This window comes from Diospyros lotus, chromosome 13, assembly GCF_014633365.1.
Source record: "Diospyros lotus cultivar Yz01 chromosome 13, ASM1463336v1, whole genome shotgun sequence".
Taxonomy (NCBI): Eukaryota; Viridiplantae; Streptophyta; class Magnoliopsida; order Ericales; family Ebenaceae; genus Diospyros; species Diospyros lotus.
This window is the reverse complement of record NC_068350.1, coordinates 40,285,142-40,311,196: the sequence shown is the minus strand read 5'-3', so window position 1 is coordinate 40,311,196 and position 26,055 is coordinate 40,285,142. Positions and strand designations below refer to the sequence as shown.

The 26,055-nt window shown below is 38.3% G+C and overlaps 5 protein-coding genes across 6 annotated transcripts; 2 read left to right on the top strand and 3 right to left on the bottom strand.

Annotated features, from left to right (window-relative positions):
• Positions 1-296: 296 nt before the first annotated feature.
• LOC127789340 (PHD finger protein ING2) lies at positions 297-7,222 on the bottom strand. 2 transcript variants are annotated; one of them, XM_052318294.1, is made up of 7 exons: positions 6,901-7,222; positions 6,732-6,803; positions 6,365-6,555; positions 1,842-1,905; positions 1,346-1,602; positions 1,151-1,189; positions 297-726 (listed from the first exon to the last, which is right to left on the bottom strand). In XM_052318294.1, exons 3-7 carry the CDS (start codon positions 6,551-6,553, stop codon positions 622-624), a joined length of 654 nt encoding a protein of 217 aa, XP_052174254.1. In that variant the 5' UTR covers positions 6,554-6,555; positions 6,732-6,803; positions 6,901-7,222; the 3' UTR covers positions 297-621. The 2 variants fall into 2 exon arrangements, with proteins under 2 accessions (XP_052174254.1, XP_052174253.1); XM_052318293.1 differs by having other exon boundaries at positions 6,930-7,222.
• A 564-nt stretch (positions 7,223-7,786) lies between these two features.
• On the top strand, positions 7,787-12,060 carry LOC127789326 (pentatricopeptide repeat-containing protein At4g13650-like). Its single transcript, XM_052318230.1, is given in 5 exon segments — positions 7,787-8,268; positions 8,350-8,986; positions 8,989-11,585; positions 11,847-11,926; positions 11,998-12,060. Coding segments are annotated over 3 exon segments (3,216 nt in total). The 5' UTR covers positions 7,787-8,178; the 3' UTR covers positions 11,478-11,585; positions 11,847-11,926; positions 11,998-12,060.
• A 5,422-nt stretch (positions 12,061-17,482) lies between these two features.
• LOC127789333 (protein SINE1) lies at positions 17,483-20,726 on the top strand. Its single transcript, XM_052318282.1, has 3 exons — positions 17,483-17,611; positions 18,000-19,332; positions 20,071-20,726. Exons 2-3 carry the CDS (start codon positions 18,010-18,012, stop codon positions 20,542-20,544), a joined length of 1,797 nt encoding a protein of 598 aa, XP_052174242.1. The 5' UTR covers positions 17,483-17,611; positions 18,000-18,009; the 3' UTR covers positions 20,545-20,726.
• Positions 20,727-21,065: 339 nt separating this feature from the next.
• On the bottom strand, positions 21,066-22,981 carry LOC127789335 (protein NDH-DEPENDENT CYCLIC ELECTRON FLOW 5). The gene is made up of 3 exons (XM_052318284.1): positions 22,336-22,981; positions 21,604-22,059; positions 21,066-21,470 (listed from the first exon to the last, which is right to left on the bottom strand). Exons 1-3 carry the CDS (start codon positions 22,837-22,839, stop codon positions 21,276-21,278), a joined length of 1,155 nt encoding a protein of 384 aa, XP_052174244.1. The 5' UTR covers positions 22,840-22,981; the 3' UTR covers positions 21,066-21,275.
• Positions 22,982-23,599: 618 nt separating this feature from the next.
• On the bottom strand, positions 23,600-25,932 carry LOC127789337 (photosynthetic NDH subunit of subcomplex B 2, chloroplastic). Its single transcript, XM_052318287.1, has 3 exons — positions 25,201-25,932; positions 24,365-24,805; positions 23,600-23,838 (listed from the first exon to the last, which is right to left on the bottom strand). The coding sequence occupies exons 1-3, from the start codon at positions 25,621-25,623 to the stop codon at positions 23,644-23,646; spliced, it is 1,059 nt and encodes a 352-aa protein (XP_052174247.1). The 5' UTR covers positions 25,624-25,932; the 3' UTR covers positions 23,600-23,643.
• Positions 25,933-26,055: the final 123 nt, after the last annotated feature.

Here is a 26,055-nt window from a genome sequence, read left to right as displayed (position 1 = left end):
GCCAACTCACCTCGCCCTCGTGGCTAGTGGTGGTGGCTCGCTCTCAGTTGCTCACTGCCTTTTTCTCACTCCGTGGCTTCGTCGCACTGCCTCTCTTTCGCCCTCCGTCGCTCACCCTCACCGGCTAGATCTACATCTACTTTAAGCCTTCAAATTTCAACAGTTAGTTGCTATAATTTAGGGCCCATTTTTATATTTAGCCTCAAGACCCCAAAATCTCAAGTACGACACTACATAAGGGCAATAATCCCAAGAACCGAAATGTGAATTAGCCCATTTCACACACAGAGAAGAGAGAGAGGGCGAACAGGGAACTGGTCACCTATCTGCTCTGCCCACAAACAGCAACCTGAAGAAGAAATGCCACCGCCACCCCCCAGTTGCTTCTCAACATCATCTCTGTATACCGACTCAAACTCCTTGGCAAATCGGCAAATAAACCTATAAAATACACTTGTTCCTATTCTGATATTGCAATAAGATTTTACAAAAGTAATTATTAGCACAAAAATCATGTTCCTCCCAACTTTATCTACTACTCTATGAAATGAATCATTAGCAGCAATATATTTGACTAAGCGCGCGCAAGCAAATGAAACCACACAGTCTCAAGGCAGGTCCTCATAGTGGAAGCTGTCTGCAGGTTGGACAATACCACTTTCCTTTGAATCTCGTCTCTGATGTGAGCCCAACACAAGCATAGTGGAACCATTCACCTCCTTGGCACTGTCAAAAAGGAAAAAAAAGAAATGGAAATTCATTAAGGATAGCCAATCAAGATTAACTGTCGGCATCTTTTATGGAAATTTTACGTCTTAAGGGCCATGGTTTGAAGAAGATGATATTCAGGTTCCATCTGCACGTGTAAAATATACTTGCAAAGAAGAAGAAAAAATAAACAAAAATCTCAAAGTAAGAAAAATCTTCTTTTTTTGTGTAAATAAAATATATTAACAGGAAAAAGCGCACAAGCTGGCTGAGTTTCAAAACAACTTGCTAGAAAGATATACTTGTTCCAATGTAAAATAATAATAAAAAAAAAGAACGGAGAAAGAGATGAAAACTAGATATTATCAGACACGGGATTTTGCTGACAAGGCTAACCAGATGAGACAGAAAGAAGAAATTAAAGAATGAAAAAGGGACTTACATTTTCATTGTCACAGGCAATCATGTCTCCGAAAGACACCTAAGAGGTCGAGGCAATTACACTGTTTCAGATGTAGTTTACAAAAACAATTGGAGAGAGGAAAAAGACAGGAAAGACAGACCCAACTCTTACGGAAAAAAAGCTAACTTCAGAAATACTTAAAAAAGATAACATAACTAGAACAAAAGTCTGAACCTGATGGCACACACAGTATGTAGGTTCATTTGGATCAATGGATTGATCAAGATATAGAGGAGAAGCAAAGTCCTTCTTAAGGCCACCAGGAGGAGGCATGAGCTCAAAGTCCCTGTCCCGCTCTCTTTCCCAGTCCCTATCCCTGTAATCTGGCCTTTTCTGTTGAGGTGTTCCATAAAGTGGTCTGCGTTTTTCATTTTTAGGGACTAAAGGCAATGGGGGAAGAATTGCTGGTTCATCTGGTGGTATTTTTCCCTCTGCAAATATTGGAAAAGGAAATAAGCAAACCTAGAGAAAACGAGTAAATTGTAGAAACACCTTAAGTATCTTTTGCATTGCCAAAAGACATTAGTTTTGTTATGCATAGGATTAGAACTAACTTTTTTCTGGGATTAGACCAAAAGAACTCATAAATCATTTAAAGTTAATGCTGGAATTCTGGAAAGAAATGATAAGAGATTTGTTGAATGGGAACTCCAGGAAGCATTACTAGCACCTTGCTTTAGATCATCAGCAAAGTTGGTCAAGTCTTCATCAAGACGCTTTATATGGCTATCTATCTGAAAGAAGATTAGCCATGAGATGTGCAAGTTGTAACCAATAGGAAGTAACAACAATGTACAGAATCTAAGCTAAGATAAATTAAAGCACTCATTCATAATATTGAAACTAGGCATGATCACATTCTATTTCTTGCATATTTTATGGTCAAAGGATGCTGTGAAAGCAAAAGTTCCAAGCATGGTCTATATACAGTGACAAAAGAAACATTCTACAAATGCACCACATAAAGTTCTTAAAAGATTGCCAAATGCATTGAGTAAATCAAAGAATTGGCGGAACAGGAGCTTGGAAACAAGATCAACATTTCATAAGGAGAAACAACAGTAGGCTTAGCCAAAAAAATAAAAGGTAACAGTAGAATTAGTTATAGTTATTCCTTGTTGAAAACTAGAAAAAAGCAGGATAACAGAAAACATCGGATACATCATCATTGTCCAAGTAATTAAACATTTCAACTCATATCTGGTCCAGATGGTAAGTCCATTGAGATGTGAAAAAGTAGTACTAGTTGGTAACAAAATTTAACACAAAAATTAACAACAAATGGAACTTAAAAGCCGTTGTTTCCCAGCACTAAAAGTTTCTATTTCTGAAGTAAATAAATCATGTTACACAGCAAAAGCCTTATCTTAGTCATACATGCCAACATTCCATCCACCACATCCAACTACAATATCAGGTTATCAACAACCCCACCACCCCTTGCCAACAAAAGTGTTCTCAGTTCTGCAATTACAGTAATAGACATTACCACACAACCCTTTTGCACAGCCACTGCCACCACCATCATGACCATAGAAGTTTCCCTCCATTGATAACACCATCATGGCAAAAGATGCAAGACCATATCTCTTGGTAAAACTATTAAAATCACTAGCATAGATACCCACCAACCTCCTCCTCATTGCCATTACATTGTGCCAGTTCATGTTGCCCTCAGCCCACCACACCACTACTTGACCACCACCATATTGCAATTCAATTATTACCATAATAAACATATCTCTGACTTTTGGCATTTTATTGATGCGGGACAATAAGAAGTTAGGAGAATAAGAACAAGAAGCTGGAGAAGAGAAGAAGCAAGATTAAGGAAAAGCCGAGAGAGAGAGAGAGAAACTCAAGAAGGGGAAATCATATTATTAAATGATCCAAAGCTGAATAAAAGGTTAAATTATGTTGCCTATTTATAGGCAATTAAAATATAAACTATCTAAAGATAACAACTAATCAAAATATGATTATAATCTCTAAAATCAAATATAACCCTATTTAGTCCCTAAATCAAATAAAATTCTATTACCTAAACAACTACGATAAATCAAAACAGAACAAGATAAAACCTAATATGAATCTCATTTTTAAAATCAAAATAGAAAAATATCCATATCATTTACTGCCTCTTGTTCTTATTGATGCTGTTGACTTTATTGCACCAGAGAAAGAAAACCAGCAAACAAAAGGATGGCCAATCCATCCATTGACTTCTGTTTTTTAAAAACTTTCAAATGTCTCAGAAAAAATAGTCCTCAAGGTTTTAGCAGAAAATATTACAGATATAGTAATATAAGAATTTTTTAAGTAATATAAAAAAGATGAGATCTGAAATTGGAGAAGATACATTTGTCCTGCCTGATCTCTGTCTTATTTTAAAGAAATCACTAGCCTGCTCATGCTGCAGTATCCATGACTTCATATCTGTTTGTGAAAATTGTGCCCCCCCAAAGCTGGCTGATTGCTGGGACAATCATTATGTACATGTAAAAATTGAACAGAGAATTGTCCCTGTAACCACATTGATTCTTGATTTTATGGGGGTAAATAACTGTCGAGGCACATCAATAAATTCATCAATATGATTCCAAATGCAAGCATTTGTATCAAACTCAGGCACCTCTCTAGAAAATTGGACACCCCTCACAAAAGAATAAGGGTTGGATTTCCAATGCCCTAAATTATCTTTGTTCACTGAGTTATGGTTGGTTGGACCTGTTTAATTGTTTGGCTGAAAGCACCAATCCCATAAGTGAGACAAACTACAGGAATACCACTGCATCTCTTACACTGTGAAAGAAAGTTACAGTGCATAATACTGACTCAATATCTGAACAAACACCTATAGTTGACCTCAATTGAACAACACTTTAAAGTAGTAAAAAATATACGACAAGATGATGTAAATGGAGAATTACACAAAATGGTGCCAGCATTTTGGTTTTCTGGGCAAACTACAAAATCTAGTAGGACACCGGCTCAATATAAAAGCTATTTACCACAGAGTGAAGGAAAGAAATTGGTGCTGAAGACACCCAAGGGATGTAGGGAGGTTCTACACTGGTAAAGTACTGAAGCTGTGAGATAGAGAATGAAGTACCATAAAGTGTAGAGCAAAGTCAGCCAAGTTATGAAGGAAAAATAGAAATGATATTACTAGCTACACGTTTTCCAGTCACTTTATCAAAATGATGGTGCTTGTGACAATTGGCCCAAAAAAATATCGACTTAATACATGTGAAAGAACTGTACCTGCGATAGAGTAATTCCCTTAACACTAGTATTAAAGGTATTACTTCTTATCACAGGTTTTTTGTAACACAAACCAAAATCAAAATGTAAACTGTATTTCCCAAAATTCACAAAACTAAACCATTTTTTAGAAAAATTTAAATCAGACCAAACTGACTGAGTCGGTTTTGTTTAATGGTTTGGACCCAACCATGCACACTCACAATTGACCCCCATGGACCTCAAATTTTGGCTCCACCACTTTCATCAATAATTTCCATTTATGGCATTATTTTTTATGAGACCCTTATAACTCGTATCATACCTAAGAGAACAAGCTTGAGGTAATAAAATACACTGCTGCAGCATAAGAAGAAGAAGAATTGGGAAGAGGATCAAGAAGGAGCCTGTGCAATCTTCAGGAGCAAGGTATCTATTTGGCATTGCTATAAAATTTTTGTAATCAAGTGAGAATCACTTCTCAGAAAATTGCTTTTACAAAAAATTCAAACTTTCTATTTTTACTTCACAGTTAAAACAAAAAAACAGCTATTATATAAAAACGTTTTTTTTATGATCAAATACCATTAAAAATATATAAAAGCGCTTTCAATTGCTTAAAAGTGCTTTTAAGCTATCAAATAGCATGACTGGCACTAAGAACCATGGGCAAAATCAAGATAAAAAAATATCAACTTTATATATTTAATTTAACCTTCATTTCTGGATATTTTAGTATTTTACATAACAAGTCCTAAAATTTTCTGAATGATATTCTGATCCAGGCATGTTCAATACTTAACCAATTTTTGGACACATATGTCCACAGTGTACTAACAAGTAACAGTGTGCCCAACAAAAAAATAATGAAAAAATCACACACTTTGGACAACATGTTTGACAATGTCCATTGAGGGTCACATGTGTTATGTCCACAGAATATCCAGCAACTATGTGCCACCCTTAGTGATGTGTCCGTGCTTTCTAGGTTGTCATCTATGGCATATTTCTGTCAAGAATACAAAATTCAAAATTGATGCTGACTTTAGACTTGGAAGATTTTTTTTAAAAGAATTGTGCACCATTTTTATCTATTTTCCCACCTTCTGATCTAGCTAGACCTTTTATAACATGCCACATTAAGATAAAAGTAATTAGAACAAAATAATCAAATCCTTTTATAGCACCCTAAGTTTTTAGAATCATGAAGTTTGAATAATTTTTTTTAAAGGTGCATACTAGAGTATGAGCTGTTGGTTCTGTTATGTGCCAAGGGATGGGAAGGACATTTTTAATATGTCTCAAGAAGCCTATTATCTGTTTTTATGTTTTTTTTTTTTTCACTGGTGTAAAATACTTGAATTCACCTTTGTTATAGGGCTCTACAATTTGGCTTGGTAGTTAATTCATATGGGACTTCAAAAAAGGAAATATCCATATGAGAACACGCCAACAAAGTTTCCACATAAGAGACCCTGCTAATGAATCAGAACACTTGCATGCACATCATTCAGTAATGAAAATAGCCTTTTTTGTAAAGCAAGGGCAAGATTGTACAAAATGACCTCCTAACCTCGCAAAGCAGTAAGCCTTGTTAATCCGAATGCCACTTTTAGTAATTTCCATAGTGCTACTGTTAGGCAAGTGAAGTTATTAAAAATGAGATAGAAATAACAGCATTAAAAAAAGTAATCAGTAACTAACTCACCTGTACCTCAATCAAGTAGAAAAGAAGTAGAAGATCTTTAAGGCAACCCAGATAAATATGATACACTAGCAAGGAATTATGTATATGTGTTAACATACCCAAAAGCGCATAACCCTAACTGCGGAACAGAATTAACTTATGAACCCGATTCAAAAAATCTAAATATCATTAATTTCATAGCGTAGAACTCTAGTAAATTGGATGTTCAACTTCAATAAAGAAAGAGAATGAAGTTTGCTTACAAGGTCATAAGCTTGACGTGCCAACAGAACCTTCTCTGTGCAGAGGCTTAGAGCATTGTCCTGGTTTGCTTCAATATCCCTTTTCATCTTCTCGAACACAGCCTCGTCTTCTTCACTATTGCCTTTCTTTGAGCTCTGAGAAACCAGTCCCAAACAGAACTTGGTCTGCTGTCTCGTCTGGTTTACCATAGCTTTGAACAAAAATTTTAAATAGCATTACAAAACCCAGAAACAAAAATCAAAATCTGAAAATACAGAAAAATGAAAGGAAAACAGATGCATATTTGAACAAATATTTATACAGGCACACATACATGTTGAGAGGGTGGATTACAGGATTAAGAATCGAGAAGGGCAACGGAAGTACCTTGGGAACGTTCATCGAGCTCCCTAATGGTATTGAGAAGCCTCTGGAGCTCTGCCGGCAATGTGCTTGCGTCTAATTCCAAATCAAAATTCAAAACCAAGTTTAACTAAAAATTTAAAATGTCAAAAAAGGAGAGAAGATTTAGGAAGAAAAATAGGGAGATAATAACTATGTCGGTGGAATTGAAGATGAAATTACACTCCAAATAGTCGTCGACGAACACTCCAGTTCTAGCTATGGCCATGGTCGTTCCTATGAGCTGTGATGCCCTGCTTATGCTTCGTCGTCGTCTTCTTCTTCTAGGGTTTGCAATTGCACGGTTTGGAGGGAAAGGAGAGCAAGTTCGAGGTGAGAATGTCCAATAATTGGGTGAAATATACTCACACCCCTGATGTTAGTCCTAATTACAGTAATTACCCCCCAACTTATGATGTCAAGTGTAATTTAATTTAGCCCCATTTCTTTCCTTGACGAAGATAAATATAAACAACATCCCTCTATCTTTCTTTTTCTCTTTCTCTTTCTCTTCTCTGCCTTGCCTTCGTTCCCGCCTGCGTCTGCGCCACTCCAGCTGTCGACTCGCCACGGCCATCGGCCGTCGCCCCTCACCGTGAGTCCGTGACTGGGTCGCTCCACTGCACTTTGAACTCTGGAATCTGCTTCTCTCTCCGTTTTCTCATCGTCGCAAATGCTTCCATCTTGACTTCTTTTCGACTTCTTCTGTCTGCTGGTATTAATCTCTCCCCCCCCCCCTTCTCTCTCTACACGCGCACATGTGCATATGCTTCGTGCTTGACTTGTTATGCGTGATTTCTTCTCGGATTGGTTTATATATGGAAGTGTTGAATGATTTTGAACGAGGTGATTTATCTTTCAGCAAAAACGGAGAATGTTTGGTTGCTCTCACTTGTCTAGGGCTAATTTGTTCAATTTTGACCTCCTCATGGCGCACTGAAACAACTGGAATATGTGTAGTAGCTCAGAAGTATGACTTGCTATATTATATGTTTCTTGTTTTGCCTTGTGTTTATTTGCTAGATTTTTATTTTTGTTTAGACTATTTTTTCAGTTCTTTTTTTAGCTATTGATATTTTGTAATGTGCATTTTTTTTTTTTTGTTTAATTTTTTTATAAAAACAAGGGGAAAAAGGCCTAGGATAGACCAAATCAGTCCGGTCCTCGTTGGGATAAGTCCAGTTTTCGGTCCAGAAATTTGCCAAAAATTGGTCCTGGTCCAGTCTGGTCCAAACCAAATGAACACCCCTAAATGCAAGGCCATTAGTACATATTGTTGTACTGACCGTTCTGAAATCTTCCCTTGCTTCTACTTCTACTTTATACTAGTAGTGCAGGGCAAAAGAAACAGAGCAAGCTGGATTATTATTTATGTGCCTCTCCGTTGGTAGCTATTTGAATTTCGTTGGTGGTGACGCCAATTCAAGCATTCATGCTTTCAGTCCCAATTTCATTACTTGCCTCCTTGTCAAATTCTTCGCTTCATCGCTTTCCCTGTAAGCCTGCCGTCAATTTTCACGAGGTAATTCTCATTCCACCTCCTTCACTTTTTATGAGACAGAAAAAAGAACATAAATGAAAACGGAATTGGGGGCTTTTGCAGTTCTTTTCTGGAAGAGTGCGTAAATTGAATTTGGCTACATTCAGCAATGCTGCAATTGCTCAATCTTTTGATGGATACCCCATTGAAGAACATGAAATCGAACATGAAATCAATGCGGTTAACATGTCAAGGCCAATGGCATTTGATTTTCTTAATTTGATGGAACAGCGTGATGTGTGCGCCAATCATCAGACCTACTTGTGGCTCTTGGAAGGATGCCTCAAGTCTAGGTCTTTCATTGAAGTTAAGAAGCTTCATGCTAGGATCCTCAAGTCTGGCTTCAATGGGGATTGTGTTATTGGCAGCCGGCTCATCAATGGTTATGCCACTTTTGGTAACATAGATGATGCAGTACAGGTTTTTGATAATATATCTGACAGGAGTACATCTACCTGGAATGTATTAATGTCTGAATTTTCTGGAAAGGAGCTGAATGGTGAGGTGTTGGAGCTATTCTCACGACTGCTAAGAGAAAATGCTATTCCAGATGAAACCACGTTTCGACATGTTCTAAGGGCTTGCCTTGGTGATCAAGTTACCTTCTGGTATGTGGAACAGATTCATGCTAAGATTATTCGACTTGGTTTTGCTACAAGTCCCCTTGTTTGCAATCCTTTGATTGATTTGTACTCAAAGAGTGGTTTGTGAATTCTGCTAAAATGGTCTTTGAAAAATTATCTTTGAGGGACAATGTTTCTTGGCTTGCTATGATATCCGGTTTATCTCAAAATGGACATGAAGAAGAAGCAATCATCTTATTCCAAGAAATGTACAGGTCTGGAATAGTTCCTACTCCATATATTTTTTCAAGTGTCGTAAGTGCCTGCAGCAAAATACAGTTACTTGACATGGGAAAGCAGCTTCATACCCTTATATTTAAATGGGCATTTGAATCTGAAACTTTTGCATGTAATGCACTTGTCACACTGTATTCCCGTTGTCATGACTTTGTATCTGCTGAACAAGTTTTCAGCAAAATGCAATGCAGGGATGAAGTTTCATATAATTCGCTCATCTCAGGGCTTGCTCAGCGTGGATTCAATGAGAAAGCTCTTCAATTGTTTGAGAAAATGCAGCTTGATTGTTTGAAACCTGATAGTGTTACAGTAGCAAGCCTTGTGAGTGCCTGTGCATCAGTGCAGGCACATTATAAGGGAAAACAGCTCCACTCATATGCAATAAAGGCTGGAATCTCTTCTGATATCATTATTGAAGGATCTCTTCTTGACCTTTATGTAAAATGTTCTGATGTTGAAACTGCCCGTGAATTCTTCCTTACAACTCAAAAGGTAAACATTGTCCTATGGAATGTGATGTTAGTGGCTTATGGGCAAATAGGTGATCTGAGAGAGTCATTTAAGATATTCTCAGAGATGCAGATTGAAGGCTTGACTCCTAATCAATACACCTATCCCAGTATATTGAGAACCTGCACGTTTGTGGGAGCTCTGGATCTAGGGGAGCAGATCCATGGTCAAGTCATAAAGACTGGATTTCAGCCAAATGTTTATGTTTGTAGTGTGCTTATAGATATGTATGCCAAACATGGAAAACTGGATACTGCTCACAAAATTCTCAGACGACTCAATGAGAAAGATGTTGTCTCCTGGACAGCTATGATTGCTGGATATGCCCAGCATGATCTGTTTGTTGAAGCCCTTACACTTTTTGAGGAAATGCAAGACAAAGGGATCCATTCAGACAATATAGGATTTTCAAGTGCCATAAGTGCATGTGTTGGAATCCAAGCACTCAATCAAGGACAACAAATTCATGCGCAAACAATTATCTCAGGTTACAATATGGATCTTTCAATTGGAAATGCGCTTGTTTGTCTCTATGCTAGATGTGGTAGAATTGAAGATGCCTACTTAGCATTTGATAAAATTGGTGCTAACGATAATATTTCCTGGAATGGGTTGATATCAGGCTTTGCGCAGAGTGGTCACTGTGAGGAAGCACTTAAAGTATTCTCTCAAATGAATTATGCGGGAGTTGAACCCAATATGTTTACCTTTGGTTCTGCAGTTAGTGCTGCAGCTCATACAGCTAATGTAAAACAAGGGAAACAGATTCACGCTATGATTATAAAGATGGGATATGATACAGAAATCGAGGCATCCAATGTTTTAATCACATTGTATGCCAAGTGTGGGAGTCTTGATGATGCCAAGAGAGAGTTTCTTGAAATGCCTGTAAAAAATGAAGTTTCTTGGAATGCCATGATCACAGGATATTCTCAACATGGATGTGGTGTGGAAGCAATACAACTATTTGAGGAAATGAAAGGGCTTGGCATGATCCCGAACCATGTCACCTTTATTGGTGTTCTATCAGCCTGTAGCCATGTGGGCTTAGTAGACAAGGGACTCAGCTACTTTAACTCCATGACTGAAGAACATGGCCTACAGCCAAAAATAGAACATTATGTTTGTGTGGTAGATATTCTTGGACGAGCTGGCTTTCTGCCCCTGGCTAGAGAATTCATAGAGGAAATGCCAATTAAACCAGATGCCATGATCTGGAGGACCCTCTTAAGTGCTTGCACGGTGCATAAGAATATGGAAATTGGACAATTAGCTGCCTGTCATCTTATGGAGCTGGAACCTAAAGATTCAGCAACTTATGTTCTGCTATCAAATATGTATGCAGTTGCAGGGAAATGGGGTTGTAGGGATCAGGCTAGACAAATGATGAAAGTCAGAGGAGTAAAGAAAGAGCCTGGTCGTAGTTGGATTGAGGTAAAGAATTCGATTCATGCATTCTTCGTTGGTGATAGACTCCATCCATTGGCAGATGAGATTTATGAATTCTTAGAGGATCTAAACAAGCGAGCAGCTGCAATGGGTTATGTGCAAGATCGTTCTAGCCTTTGGAATGATATTCAGCTGAGGAAGAAGGATCCAACTGCGTACACGCATAGTGAAAAACTGGCAATTACTTTTGGGCTTCTAAGCTTGCCTAATACAATACCAATACACGTGATCAAGAATCTTCGTGTCTGTAATGATTGCCACAATTGGATTAAATTTGTTTCAAAAATATCAAATCGGGCTATTGTAGTAAGAGATGCCTATCGCTTTCATCATTTTGAGAGTGGTGTCTGTTCATGTAAGGATTACTGGTAATTATAACTTTGTTATGGATAAAAGTGAATTACAATAGCTTCAGGGCTCAAAAGTTCATTTTAGACTCCATGGATTAATTCACCCTCTCCTGTGGGTACCTGTTTGATGGTATGTGATATTTTCTTTGCTCTCTGGTTATTTATTTACTTTATTTTGTTCTTGCACATAAATAATGGCATGTGGGCTCTAACTTTTCATCTAAACTCTCTCTCTCTCTCTCACTCATCTTTAGGTCCATGTAAAACTTAAATCTTGTTCCCTTTTCCTTCCATGTCACCAATTTGCCTAAATCAAGGATTATAATATGCATATTTCTCTAGTAATTGATTGCTCAACTGATTATACATATTTTCTATTTGCTTTTGTGAGGTGAAGGAATGAAACATACCAGAGACTCCATTTGATGGATCTTTTGTGTGCCTGCCCTGTTGTCTGCAAATCTTTTACTGGTACCAAAAACTATCAGAAGATTTCTTTGTGATCCTTTTGTTTTGCTTCAAACGTAATCTATCTCAACCAGAACACTCTATCTCTCTCTCTCTTGGATGGGCACAGACATGCACCACATGCTTCTACATTTCCTTTCAGTGATGACACATTTCTATTGTGGCTTGTTTGCAAAACCAGTCCATCTTACACTTTTATCTTACACTTAAGGCCTCTGTTGGCCATAGAGGTGTGAAAACATTCTGAACTGTGCCACCTGGAATGAACATGTTCATGGTAATCCAAGGTACAGTTTTTCTAGTCTCTTTAGAATTTGAGGCACATATGCACCCTTTAGCTTCAAGCTTTCCCGTTGGGGAAAACTCTCGTATTTTAGCCTTTGGCAAAATCAATCTTCCATCTCACACTGTCAACTCACAGTTGATGCCTATCTTGACCATGGAGATTTGTGAAACATTTTGAACTGTGCCACGTGGAATGAGCATGTTGATGATAAATTGATAATCCTAGGTGTAGTATTTTACTTTCTTTAGCTTATCTTTATCACTAATCTTGCGAGGACTATCCTTCAATAAAAAAATATCATTGAATCAAAGACAAGTGTGAAGTAGAGATCTTTAACTTTGATTTAATCCGGATATCTCTTCTCCAATTTCAGTTCTCATCTCTTTATAGCACTTACAAAATTCTTATATATCTGTAATATTTTTCTGCTAAAAACGGGAGGATTGTTTTGTTGATACATCTGAAAGTTTTTAAAGAACAAAGTCAATGGATGGATTGGCCATCCTTTTGTTGGTTGGTTTTCTTTCTCTGGTGCAAAACAAAAGCCAACAGCATCTGTAAAAAGAAGAGGCAGTAAAATGCCAAAAGTCAGAGATATGTTTATTATGGTAATAATTGAATTGCAATATGGTGGTGGTGGTGGTGGTCAAGTAGTGGTAGACTGAGGGCAACATGAACTGGCACAAGAATCAAACGGCAATGAGGAGGTTGAGGTGTATCTACACTAGCAATTTTAACAGTTTTACCAAGAGATGGGTGTTGCTGCTTTTGTCATGATGGTGTTATCAGTTAAGGGAAACTTCTATGGTCATGATGGTGGTGGCAGTGGCTGTGTAAAAGGGTCGTGTAGTAATGTTATAATTGCAGAACACTGTTGCTGACAAGGGGTGTTGGGTTTGTTGATAACTTGATATGGCAGTTGGATGTGGTGGATGGACCGTTGGCATGTATAACTAAGATATGGCTTTTGCTTCTTAACATGTTTTTTCTTTTTTTAACTTCTGAAATAGAACTTTTTAGTGCTGGAAAACAATGGTTTTGTAGTTCCATTTGTTGTTAACTATTGCGTTAAACTTGTTATCAACTAGTACTACATTTTCACGTCTTGGTGGACATGCTATCTAGACCAGATATGAGCTTAGTTACTCAGAGAATGATGATGATAATTACAGTTATATTGGGATTAATAGTAGAACAATAGAATACTTTTTTTTCTGTATGGGAGGTTGAGCCAAGTTTAATATGGCTCACCATTATGTATCTCACATATCTAGGGAGCATTCAGCTCCCGATGAAAATAGTATGCCTCTATGTTGAGCTTGCTTCCATGAGTACTTGCAATGATACTGTCCAAGTGGCAGTGGTAGTAACAGGAGTATTGTAGTAGTACCAAAGAGGAGTACATTTATTATTGTAAGAGATAACTCTGAGACTTGTTAATTGACTATCAGGTAATCACAGAAGTACCTACTGGTTGTACATCTGTCTTCATGTGCCCCATTTATGTATCAGATGTTTTCCATATATTGCATTTTTCTAGTTTTTACAAGGAATTATTATAAGAAATTTACTGTTGCTTTTTTGTTTCTTTTTTGCTAAGACTACTTTTGTTTTTCCTTATGAAATGTTGATCGTGTTTCCGAGCTCCTGTTTCCCCAATTCTTTGATTTACTCAATTCAGATGATGGTCTTTCAAGCAAACTTTGTTGTGCCATTTGTTTTGTCATTGTGTGCAGATCATGCATGCTTGGAGTGTTTTGCTGTCACAGCATTCTTTGACCATAAAATATGAGTGCTTTATTTTGTCATATCTAGCTTAGATTCTGTATATTGTTATTGCTTTCCAATGGTTAAAGCTTGTAAGATTCCATAGCTAATCCTCTTTAGATTGATAGCCATATAAACAAAGGTGCTACTAATGCTTCCTGGAGTACCCATTCAACCAATCTCTTGCCATTCTCTGTGGATGTCCTGCATTAACTATAAATGATTTCTGGGTTCTTTTTGGTCTAATCCCGGACAAAATTGAGTTCATGCAAAACAGGACTGACGTCATTTGGCAATGCAAAAGATACTTGAGTCGTTTGTTCAATTTACTTGTTTTCTCTAGGTTTGCTTATTTCCTTTTCCGATATTTGCAGAGGGAAAAATCCCCCCAGATGAACCAGCAATTCTTCCTTCATTACCTTGAGTCCCTAAAAATGTAAAACACAGATCACTTTATGGAACACCTCAACAGGAAAGGCCAGATTACAGGGATAGGGACTGGGTAAGAGAGCGAGACAGGGACATTGAGCTCATGCCTCCTGGTAGCCTTAAGAAGGAATTTGGTTCTCCGCTGTATCTTGATGAAATACATTGATCCAAATGGGACCTACACATTGTGCGAGCCATCAGGTTCAGACTTCTGTTCTAGCTATGCTTTCTTTCTTAATTATTTATGTTTTCTGAAGTTAGCTCCTCTTCCGTAAGTTGAGTCTTACTTTCCTGTCTATGTCCTCTCTTCTTCAGTTGTCTCTGTAAACTACACCTGTAACAGTGTAATTGCCTTAACCTCTTACGTGTCTTTTGGAGATAAATAATGACTGCCCGTGACAATTTAAATGTAAAGTCCCTTTTTCATTTCTTTAACTTTCTTCTTTCTGCCTCTGTCTGGATAGCCTTTCAGCAAATCCTGGGTTTCATAATATCTAGTTTGCAATCTCCTTCTTCTTGCTTTTTTATTGTATTACATTGGAAGTTGGAACAAGGACAGGGAAGGAGACCTATTTTATGTATTTATAGCATAAAGTAGTCCATACAAGTGGACGTGCAATGCAAAAACTTTGAGAACATGATAGCGGTGGGATTGATCAAGTATAACTTTCTGGCTAAGTTGTTTTGAAATTCATTCGCCAGCTATATACTATATATGTGGATCGAAGATTTTGTTTTACTTTTTCCAGGGTGAAGTAGAATGATCTAGTCTGAAACCGTTACAGCATAAAATATACTTCTTCTTTGCTTTGAGATTTTTGTTTATTTTTCTTCTTCTTCTTCTTTGCAAGTATAGAGTTTACATGTGAAAATTGAACCATGCATGGCCTTTAGACGTCGGGTGAAATACTTGATGAATTTAAAACACTCTCTTATGGTTATTGAATTGCCATACCTTTTTTACCTACCTTCTTTGACAGTGCCAAGGAGGTGAATACTGAATGGTTCCACCATGCCTGTGTTGGGCCATCAAAGGAAAGTGTTGTCGTCCAACCTGCTGCTGCAGAGACAACTGCCACTATGTGGACTTGAGGAGACTGTTGTTTCATTTGTTTGCCAAGGCAAGTATATGGCGCCCATTCTGACATTTTGTTTGCTTTCCTGAATTTGATGTATGCCTCTATCTAGCGTACGTTTGGAAATGGGAATCCAAAGGCAGAGAGAGAGAGAGAGAGAGAGCCCAAATGCAAAAAATGATGCAAAAAGAGCGGGACATTGAATTCCCGCGCAGCCGCAGCTGGAGTGGATTCGCACCTATAACTAACATACATCACTCACGCCTAAGCCTAACCCTAACCTACCTGCCCTTCTCTTCTTATCTTGTAATGTGTCAGTACTAAATATCCATATTATTATGCAAGTAAAATTTAAAATAATAAGCAATTTCTCAAATAATTTTATCATTATATTAAAACTTATTTTATTTAAGATACCTACTAAATTTAAAGAGTAATGTCAATCAAATGTTTAGGTGGTTATTTGTAGCTTAAGAAGAGAGGGTCAACCTACAAGATTAGTAATAATAGTAACTGTTAATTCTTAAAATTGTGGAATAAAACGTATCAAAAGGGTTGATAATAAATGGTCGTTGGAATAAAAAGAGAAGGGTTTTAAAATCATTTCAAATAAAGTAAACAGTGGCTTTAAAGGCTTGGAAAAAAAAAATGTAATTTTAGAGTTATTTACATAATACATTAGTTAGTTTATTATGGTTCAACTCGCTTAATCATATTTATTTATGTAAACTTTTAAATGCATGTTACTCTATTATTTAAATTTAAAATAAATTATAACATAGTAAACGAATTTTAGCTTTTAACTTTGCATGATCTCATATCGTGAACCATTGATTGGTGAGGTGAGAAGGATGAAGAGATTTAAGTGATCGGGATTTGGATCAATGCTCTTTCAGTAGCCAAATTTATATTTTTTTTCTTTTGTATTTTTACGTTTTTCTCTTATAGTTATTCAAACTTTTCATTTAGATTTGTATTTTTAAATTAATTTAATCTCTATATTTTAATATTTTTTTTATATGACAATTCAAACTTTTTATTATTTCGATTATACTCTTGTATTTATATTTTCAAATCAATTTAAGTCTCATATTTTGATATATAAAAAAAATAAAATAGTATAAGTCAATTTAACTCTTTTTTTATATATTAAAGTATAGAATTAAATTAACTTCAAATACAAGTATAAAGATATAATTAAAATAATAAAAAAATTGAGTTGTCACACAAAAAAAAATTAAAATTTAAAAATACAAATACAATAGTAGAATTGAAATAATAAAAGTTAAAATAATTATGTCAAAAAAATCATAAAAATATAGATTTGACCCTCTTTCATTATCAAATTTAATAATAATAATAATAATATTTTTCTAGTAAGAGCATATGATATAATATAATAGAAATTTAAATTTGACGAGAAGGAGAGAGAATTGTAATTTGCAAAAATCCAGAAGCTAGTGAGGCAAATAGGCTGTATTTATTTGGCAAGAATTGAAGAATTAGTGGGGATAGCGGCGGAATTTCAAAGAAAGATTCGAATTGCGAATTGGAGGCGGAACCCTCGCTCGCTGTCTATTCAAACGAAACGAAACCTAGGGAAAGGAAAAGCAAAAAGGCGGGGGGAATTTGAAATGTGAGAGAGCCCAGCGAAGCGACTAGCGAGCTGTAGTCTGTAGACATCATCATCATTACATATATATATACATACATACACACACACACACACACACACAATAGAACAGAAGCTGTTGCTTTACTTATCTTCTTCACTGTTGTAAACGTATTTTCCGGAAAGAAAGAAAGAAGAAAGGAAGAAACCCTAAATCCCTCTCGCCTGCAATTGCTATTTTGCTACACTTGCGCATCCGTATCGTTTATTGGTACGTATATACTTGCCCAAGTTCATGTATTTCGCAGATCTCTCTCTGTTATTCCGATTCACTCCCTCCCCCTCCCTCCATTCTCTCAAATTCTATGCTAATTCCGCAATTCATCGGTGGTCAGATGCTTCTAGCTTCCTACTTTTCGGAAACATCAGTTTCTCCTTCAACATTAACTGAACAAGTAGAAGAAGCGGCTGCTCAAATTTCCCGTCTCTCTCTCTTTTTTGTTAACATAAAAAAAAAGGTACGTTTTTTCGCTCTTCAACTTTGCGTTTCTCTTGGGCTTGCTATTCTTGCGATTTCTGTTCTTGATATTGTAAGTAGTTCGCAATTGTAGATCTCTTCTGATTTTCCCTTCAAGTTCTTTCTTCGCACCAACAAAAGTGTTATTCTTGACAGTCAACTCATCAATTTGGGCAAAAAACTACTGAGGCCCGAGTGGCTAGCTTTCTCATCGATTGGTCTCTTGTAACTCACTGTAGATCTGCAGTGTTTGTTTGTATGTGCATATACGATTGCCTATGCATAAATAGTTTCACCGCCACTTGGACTTAATGAAGATCTCATCTTGAATCTGGCTCTTGTATTGTTCCAGTTTGTCTTTCTAACCTATTTTGAGCTGTTGCTTTCAGGAGGTTAAAAATGGGTAGAAGTCTTAGCCCCATTCTGCGGCAAGAGTTGGAAAATCTTGATAAAGATGCGGACAGCAGAAAGTCTGCAATGAAAGCACTAAAACTATACGTGAAAGACTTGGATTCCAAGGCTATTCCTCTATTTCTTGCTCAGGTTTCTGAGACCAAAGAAACTGGTTCAACATCTGGGGAGTACACAATTTCACTCTATGAAGTTCTTGCTCGAGTCCATGGCCCAAAAATCATCCCTCAGATTGATAACATTATGACAACCATCATCAAGACTTTAACTTCCAGTGCAGGGTCTTTCGCCCTTCATCAGGCTTGCTCTAAAGTGGTCCCAGCAATAGCAAGGTATGGGATTGATCCCACGACCCCAGAAGACAAGAAGAGGTATATAATACACTCTCTCTGCAAGCCTCTTTCAGATTCTCTTTTGAGTAGCCAAGAGAGCCTGTCTTCTGGATCTGCCCTCTGCTTAAAGGCTCTAGTGGACTCTGATAATTGGCGGTTTGCATCAGATGGGATGGTAAATGAGGTTTGTCAGAGAGTTGCTGGGGCTTTAGAGAAGTCCGTGCAAACCAATTCCCACATGGGATTAATTATGTCGTTGGCAAAGCATAATAGTTTAATTGTTGAAGCATATGCAAGATTGCTAATACAATCAGGACTCCGCATTTTGAATGTTGGGGTTGTGGAGGGAAACTCACAAAAGAGGTTATCTGCCATTCAGATGATAAACTTTATGATGAAGTGTTTAGATCCAAAAAGCATAATTTCCGAGCTCAACTTGATAATTGAGGAGATGGAGAGGTGTCAATCTGATCAGATGGCATATGTTAGAGGAGCTGCTTTTGAGGCCATGCAAATTGCTAGGAAGATATCCACGGAGAAAAGCTCAAAATTTGATTGCAATGGGGGCTCAGCCACAGGCTCAAATTATCATAGAAGAGATACAGGTGGAAGAAGAAATTTACAAGGTGCTGGGAATAGATCACCTGTTGCTGCATCACCTGAGTCACAGACGATGAATTCATTTGTTGGATATGATTCTCTGCTTGACTCACCAATTTCCACCATCCATTTCTCAGGGGAATTTACTCCTGACCGGAGGAGTGTTAACCGAAAACTGTGGAGGACATATGAGAATAGTGGGGTGGATGTGTCTCTCAAGGATGGTTTGTATTCTGAGGTTTGTCATGGAAGTGCCTTCGAAAATTCATCAAGTGATGAACTTTCTAATATTGGAGGTGATTACCCAGATGGATTTGCTGGATTCTTCCTGAGGAGTCCTGCCAACCAATCACTAAGAAGCACTACACCTAGTCCTCAGGTAAGGGGTTGCTTTTTAGAATGCCTTAACAGAAAATTGGAGTGAGGAATGGGACAGAGTTTTATTGCTGAAATTAAAACTGGAAGGAGAAATATAACAAAAAGGAAAAAGGAAAGGGAAGAAGTGTTTTGAGTCATTAGTGGTCAAAGAAAATAATGTAGTACTGGAACATTTATTGGTATTTCTAGAGAACTAGTTCTTTTAACTAAAAGAGCATGCCGATGACAAGGTTCCTGATACTATTTTGTTAGGGTGGGGGATTGGGGGATGGGGGATGAGACGTACATAGTGTTGTCACTGTGTGTTGACAGATTAAAATAACTGCTTTTAACTAGGTTTCCTGACAGTCTCTGAGGACAAGATCCAGAGAAAATTATTCATGTTTTCTGTTTTCTATTTGAAGAGAAACTGATGTTTATTAGTTCTGTTCAATAAGCTTCTTTTTAACAGCAATTATCTTCCTGGAAGCACAATAAACAACATCTAAATTTGCAGTCTATTTCACTGTCCTTGCCCATCTCACAATCAAAAGTAGCATTAAATTGAAGAAAGAATAAGAAAATATTGAACTTAGGATGTTATTTATCAACTTCTATCATTTTTTGGAAGTAAACATCTCCTTACTATTTTTCCTTGGTGGTCAGATCGTAGGGAAAAATAATGATAATTTAGATTCTTCCATGCTAGCATTATGAGGTATGATGGTGCTTATTGAATTTTGTTGCTTTTGTACTTCAGAAGTCTCGGATTAATGTTGACAACATCAAGATCTACTCCACGCCAAGGAAGCTTATCCGATCACTTCAGGATCCAAATGATGAGGGTACTGACTCCTCAGGAAAAGAAACCAGGATAAGTCCATCCGGCAAATCCAATTGGAGTCCTACATTCAAAAATGAACAAAATGGTCTTTCACCTGATATGAAGAGTGAGGCAAAAAGTGATGAAAAATTACTTGGTGGTGAACAGTTCCTAGGTGGTTCAGAATCTGTTTCCTCAACAGAAGATGTCCCTCCTGATGCTGATTTGCAAGTGTCTCCGAAGGTAGGTGGTGTAAACAAAATTGAAACCCGATGTTTCAACATTCAGAAAAATAATTGGAAGTCCACTACCAGTAAGGTCTTTGGCTTCTTTATTCTGCTACTTGCAGTTTCCATCTGTTTCTTGTGGACTGGTAATCAGGATGAAGGGTATAACCTTGTTCCCACCTAGTTTACTCACTTTGATGTGTAAAGTCAATGCGCATAATGTGGTAAATGCCTTGGCAAAATCTTGAGTTGTGGCGATCAAACATTGATTCTTCTTTTGTAGCCATAGAAAGTATTAGAGCATGTCAACAGACGTTTTGTTTGCTGAATAGAAGTTGATCCCCATTCTGTTATTTGGGGGTATTACTTCCAGTCTTGCATATATATATATATATATTCCTTTTCATATGGAAATCTGTGCCAATTTTGTTTTTTTGTTTTGTTTAAGGCATTACTGCTTTGAGTGTTGCCTTGGAGTTCTGAGTCTTCCTGGCTACCATGTGAAGCTACTGTAATAACATTTGATGTTTTTTTTGTTTCCTGAGCAGCATCTAGCTGCTGCTAATGGACTGTCTTTTACTCTTGCGGCTCAAGCAAATATTGTTCCATGTGTTGCAACTTTATCAGCACCCATAAATTATTGAACAGTCACTGTGTTGAAAGAAGCATTGATATCTTTTTCCTGATTAATGTGAAACCGCAATCTGCCAAATGTGCTCGTCTTCATTGCATACTTCTTATCCAACCAACACAGATTCTTGAAAAGATAACATATTGGTTCAAATCAATCAACAGAAATTGTTCCTTTTTGGAGCAGGCAAAAAGGATGTTTCTCCAATTTGACTGATCAGATCTTACTCTTGTCCTTAAAAGAGCATGAAATGAAAGACGTCGTTCCCACATGGTTTTCGATTACTACAGATTTGGGTTGTGCAATTGCTGCAAACCTCTCCACTCGCTTTGAGGGCTCAGGATGATAGGTTCAAGCAGGGCAGATTGGCCTACACATACATAAGCGTATTTTCCATACCATTTGTGTCTCGAGCCAGGGCTGAATATGTAGAGTTCATCAAATCCATCTCTTCCTACTTCAATGGAGTTTCTTCTACCCTGTTTCATAATATAAAGACAAATAAGAGGAAAGTAAATCGCCAGGTTGTTAAAGACAAGTGCGGAGAAATAGTAAGCACATACTAGCAGCCATGTGAAAGGAAATTTGGGCTAACTTGCGTTGAGAAATTACCCTGTCAATGAGGGTGAAGTTGCGAGGTGCACAGGTGTAAATCCTGCTCAGTTTGTCGGTTAAATGCTTATAGTTGTCCCTCTCCTCGCCCTCTATACTTGCACCGTCATCATTGTTCTGATTCCTTGCACCCCAGCTGGACCAAAGTTCCTTGATGGCAGCGGGACTCCATAACTTTGTGGAGCCCAAATCATTTCTCTGGCCAGGGTCTGGAGGAACAATAGTAAAACTTGACAAAAATGGCGGCCTGTTTTGGAAGTTTGATCCTTCCAATCCCACTGCGTAAGTTGCTTCAGGTGTGCTCACTGTCAAATGGCTTATAACAGAGCCCGTCAGGCGGAGGGACGATGACTTTGCGTTATAGATCACAAGCTCTGAGCTTAAAAGATCATGTCGTAGCGTCAGAATGTGTCTAACTTCAACCGTATCCGCTGAATTACAGCTAATCAGTTCCACCTGCATTTCCCAAGTCATCCTCTCAGATTTTGTTTAAAAGCAAGCCCAAGCACAAGACCTACAAAACCAAAGAACATGGAGCGGAAAAAAATACAAGGAGCCTGGCTGGCCCTTAGGAGTCCTCTTTTGCCATTTGAAAAAGGCCATATTCGTTTGGCACAACTTGCAAGACAACATTCATTTGGAGCCTTATTTTGTAGCTATTTGGAGGTTAATATCAACCCATGATTCATAGGCTCTTTAACTGTCTGTTCCAATATAAGATCAGAGATTAACCTGAATGTGTTCCTGAGAATTTCCTCTAACATCTCTGAGGACCCAAGTGGTTGGAGACCATGAAACTCCATCAGTTAGACAGTTGAAATCCAAAGACACACCACCTTGAATTGCCGCACCGCCATCCTCACCCTCAGAGACACAAGTGTGCAGCAGCTCAAGCGTGCCTCCATGCCACATAGGCACTTTATACGACGTAATCAGGCCACTTGGCAGCATCAGGCTGGCAACGCTTCCATTGTCCAATCGCATTTTGACAACACAACTGTCATTTATATCCTCAAAGGTGACTCCATGGCCACTGAACTCGCTTTCCAAGTAGTCTACTTGAACAGGTGGATATGTGAATGAAGCCACTGCTGGCAATGGAAAATCTCTCTTCTTGCTATTGCATTGAACTGAGGGAAAATAAGAGTGAGACGAAGATGCAGGATTTGCGGAGGGTTTTACTGGGGAAGGAAGAATGAGTTTGGGAGAGAAGAGTGGACTGTAAACCACACTCATCTTTCCTTTGAACTTGTAATCTTGTTACCTTCTTGTCTGTCTTATATCTCAGAGAGATGACACATTGAATGTTCTTTCACAAACGATGGAGAGAGAGAGAGAGTTTTTCTATGTCCCAATTTGGATAAGCATCCTTTTTGGTTGGTTGTAGTTTAAGACTTAGCAAGATATTTTTTTTTATTTCTTCTCTTTTCTGTTGTTTATTGAAAAGTGTACTGTAACTCTTTCAACTGATGTTCAGATGAGATGCATAATGGTTGGACCAGGAATTTACCATTATCTTCTTATCATTGTTCCAGTCATGTGGAAATTTTACTACTATGCATTATCACTATTATTTACAGTTATGCCCAGTCCCCAGATTAAATAAAGATAAAATCTTTTTCTTTTAACATTTGTGTGTTTCTTACAAGAGTTGAACATGTGATTGAATTGCAAAAGCAGTACAATCAGTACTAGCAATGGATCCATCCAAAATAATTCTGTGTTGGTGCTATCTTCACATTTCTGGTATATTTTGGCCATATCTTTGCGAAAGTTGGGACAGCCTATACAGGCTGCAAAAATGAGATGCGAGGCTGCGGCATTTTAGAGCATGAATCCTGAAACTTGTGTTTGGGATTGATCAATAATGACAGTCTTCTAATGGTATATAGTAACTTCATGTACACAATCTGCATCTTCAACATGAAGAAGGACACGCCCCCCCCCCCCCCCCCCCCCCCCCCCCCAAAAAAAAAAAAAAAGAAACAAAAAAAACTGGAAAGAAAACCAATATATTTCATTCGAATTGGAGGTGTTTGATTACAAGTTATCATGTTCAATGACCTGTGCCCCTCTCCATTCTTCACCGGGATTCACAACCATTGGAACTAGCATTGAAGCAGGACCAGTGCAGATGAAGTAGTCTGTTCCGTACTTCTCTGAGTAAGAACCAGGGCTGCCAACATAAATGTCCTCGAAACCAATCCGGATTATCCTGAAGAAGAGCTCCCGCCCCTGAAAAACCCAAGGGAAAGAGAGAAACAAGCCAATGTTTAAGCATAAGACAAGTAGATCGAAGCTCATCTTGCATTAGAAAGGTTGGAATAAAAAGATTTGAGACGATGAAAGTATGTTCACTGATCAAAATGTTCATACTGCAAAGCTATAGTTGGATCATCTTCCCCATTAATACGACGGCGGCATCCCAAGCCTCTATCTCACTACATGGAGTTCGCTAATGAATTTTAACTCGCCAATTAATTCTATCTATCTATGTATGGTTTTATCTTTTGTAAGGCCCTTAATTATAACTACATCTTCCTGATTAATGATTGTCAGATTTATCAACAAATTGAACCCACGGCACCAAACAAAGCGGGGATTTCAACCCCAGCTTTGATTCTAGCTCCCACAAGGTTGAACATCATGCATATGCTTGATTTCTATATCAATTTCCCAATGCGTCCTGAATCAATTACGGATTTCTTGTTAATTCCCAGACCCAAAGACTCTGTCTAACAAAGAAAGTTAATCATGATACCTGATCAAGGGTTTCGTATTTGGAAGGTGCAGTGTCATAGAATTGTTTTGATCTCTCCGTTGGCGGAGCAGCATAAACTCTACTGAGCTTGTTCTTCAAAATGGTGATGGGCACATCCTGCAGAGTCCAAACTCCTGGTTTCTTCTCAGGCTCCCAACCAAGAGAGAAGAAAGAAGGGTCCTCAGATTTCAAGGCTTCAGCTGGAGATAGAAGCTCAAATGGGGAAGACAAAGGAGGGTGGGTACAGTAGGAACAGTTTCTAAGCCCTTGGATTGCTGTCCCACCTCTCTTCTTGAACTTGAAATGGCTCAGTATGGCACTGGTCAGACTCACAGCCTTGCGGCCATTGTTTTTCACTATCACTGCTGTTGCCATGCTTAGTGGATAGAGTGAGACAACGTAGGTTACATCCAGACTTCCACAGCTGCAGCCCAATTCAACCTGCAAAAATTCGGATCTGCAATATGAATCTTGACAAAGGGGAAAAACACATTCCTAATCTCATGTGCAGATTGAAGTTGAAGCAGTCCATCCTATATCATTATTACTTATTGCTGTTAAGGAAGCCATTCTCCTTAGAATGATACTCCAACTTGGCCTCCCTTCTTATTGCAAGAGAAGAGACTCACAATTAAAAAACTAGACACTAGTCCTCCTAGGGGCATGAGAATTCAGGGCTCTCTCTCTCTCTCTCTCTCTCTGCCATTTGGGGTCTGGTTGGAATGGGCGGGCTAACGACAACATAGTACAGCAAAAGCAAACCAAAAAAGAAAGAGAAAAAAAAAAAGTAAAACCATGAACATTAATTATGAGGGAGAGAGAGGATGGGTGAGTACCTGGAGAGCATCAATGGAATCAGAATCGACATCCTTTACTGTCCACTCACAAGTGAGGACAGGAGAGGGTTGAGACGATGACGACACATTGTTGATGACCAAACCAATCCCACCTCGGGCTTTGGGATTGGAGGCGGAGCCAAGAGGAGGAGGAGGAAGGGTGTAAAGAACCTCCTCAAAACCATCGTCCTTCCAGTAGACTTTGGGCTTGTAGGAAGTAACATGGGCGTCGGGTATCCGGAGCTTCAGAGAGCTGCCGTTTCTGACGGTGAGCTCCACATCGCCGGAATCGGAGAATTTGATGCCTTTGCGGCCGAACTTCTGGTCGAGAGGCTCTGGAGGGGAAATGGTGGGCGCAGGCGCAGTAGATGCCTTGGTAATGATTGGCCTTGGAAGGGACAAAGACAGAAGAGAAGCCATCATCACGAGAAGAAAGAAGAGCAAGAACAAGAAGTAGAAGAAGATGATGACGATGAAGGCACCTTAACGCACCAGTCCACTGCACTGATGACTGGTGTTCTGGCCTCTCATCCTTCCACTTCCACGTCCACCCAACAGCTTCTTGCTTTTTTTACCACCTTGGCGCTATTCGAGTTTTAACCCTCGCAGTGTAAATTCGACGTACTACTACGATACGATACGACACGACGAAGTAAGAGGGAGGATGGTTGGTTAGCGTAGATTTTATGATTTAATTTAATCACCCATCTTCCTCACTCCGTGTCCGTGAACATTCTTCTTCCTCTTCTTCTTCTTTTATGCAATTTTATTATCCAAAACGAAATATAAATTCTTAGCTAAAGAATGAAAACAAGAAGCCCCTCCAGCCTCCAGCCAGGGAGACAAAAGTTTCTC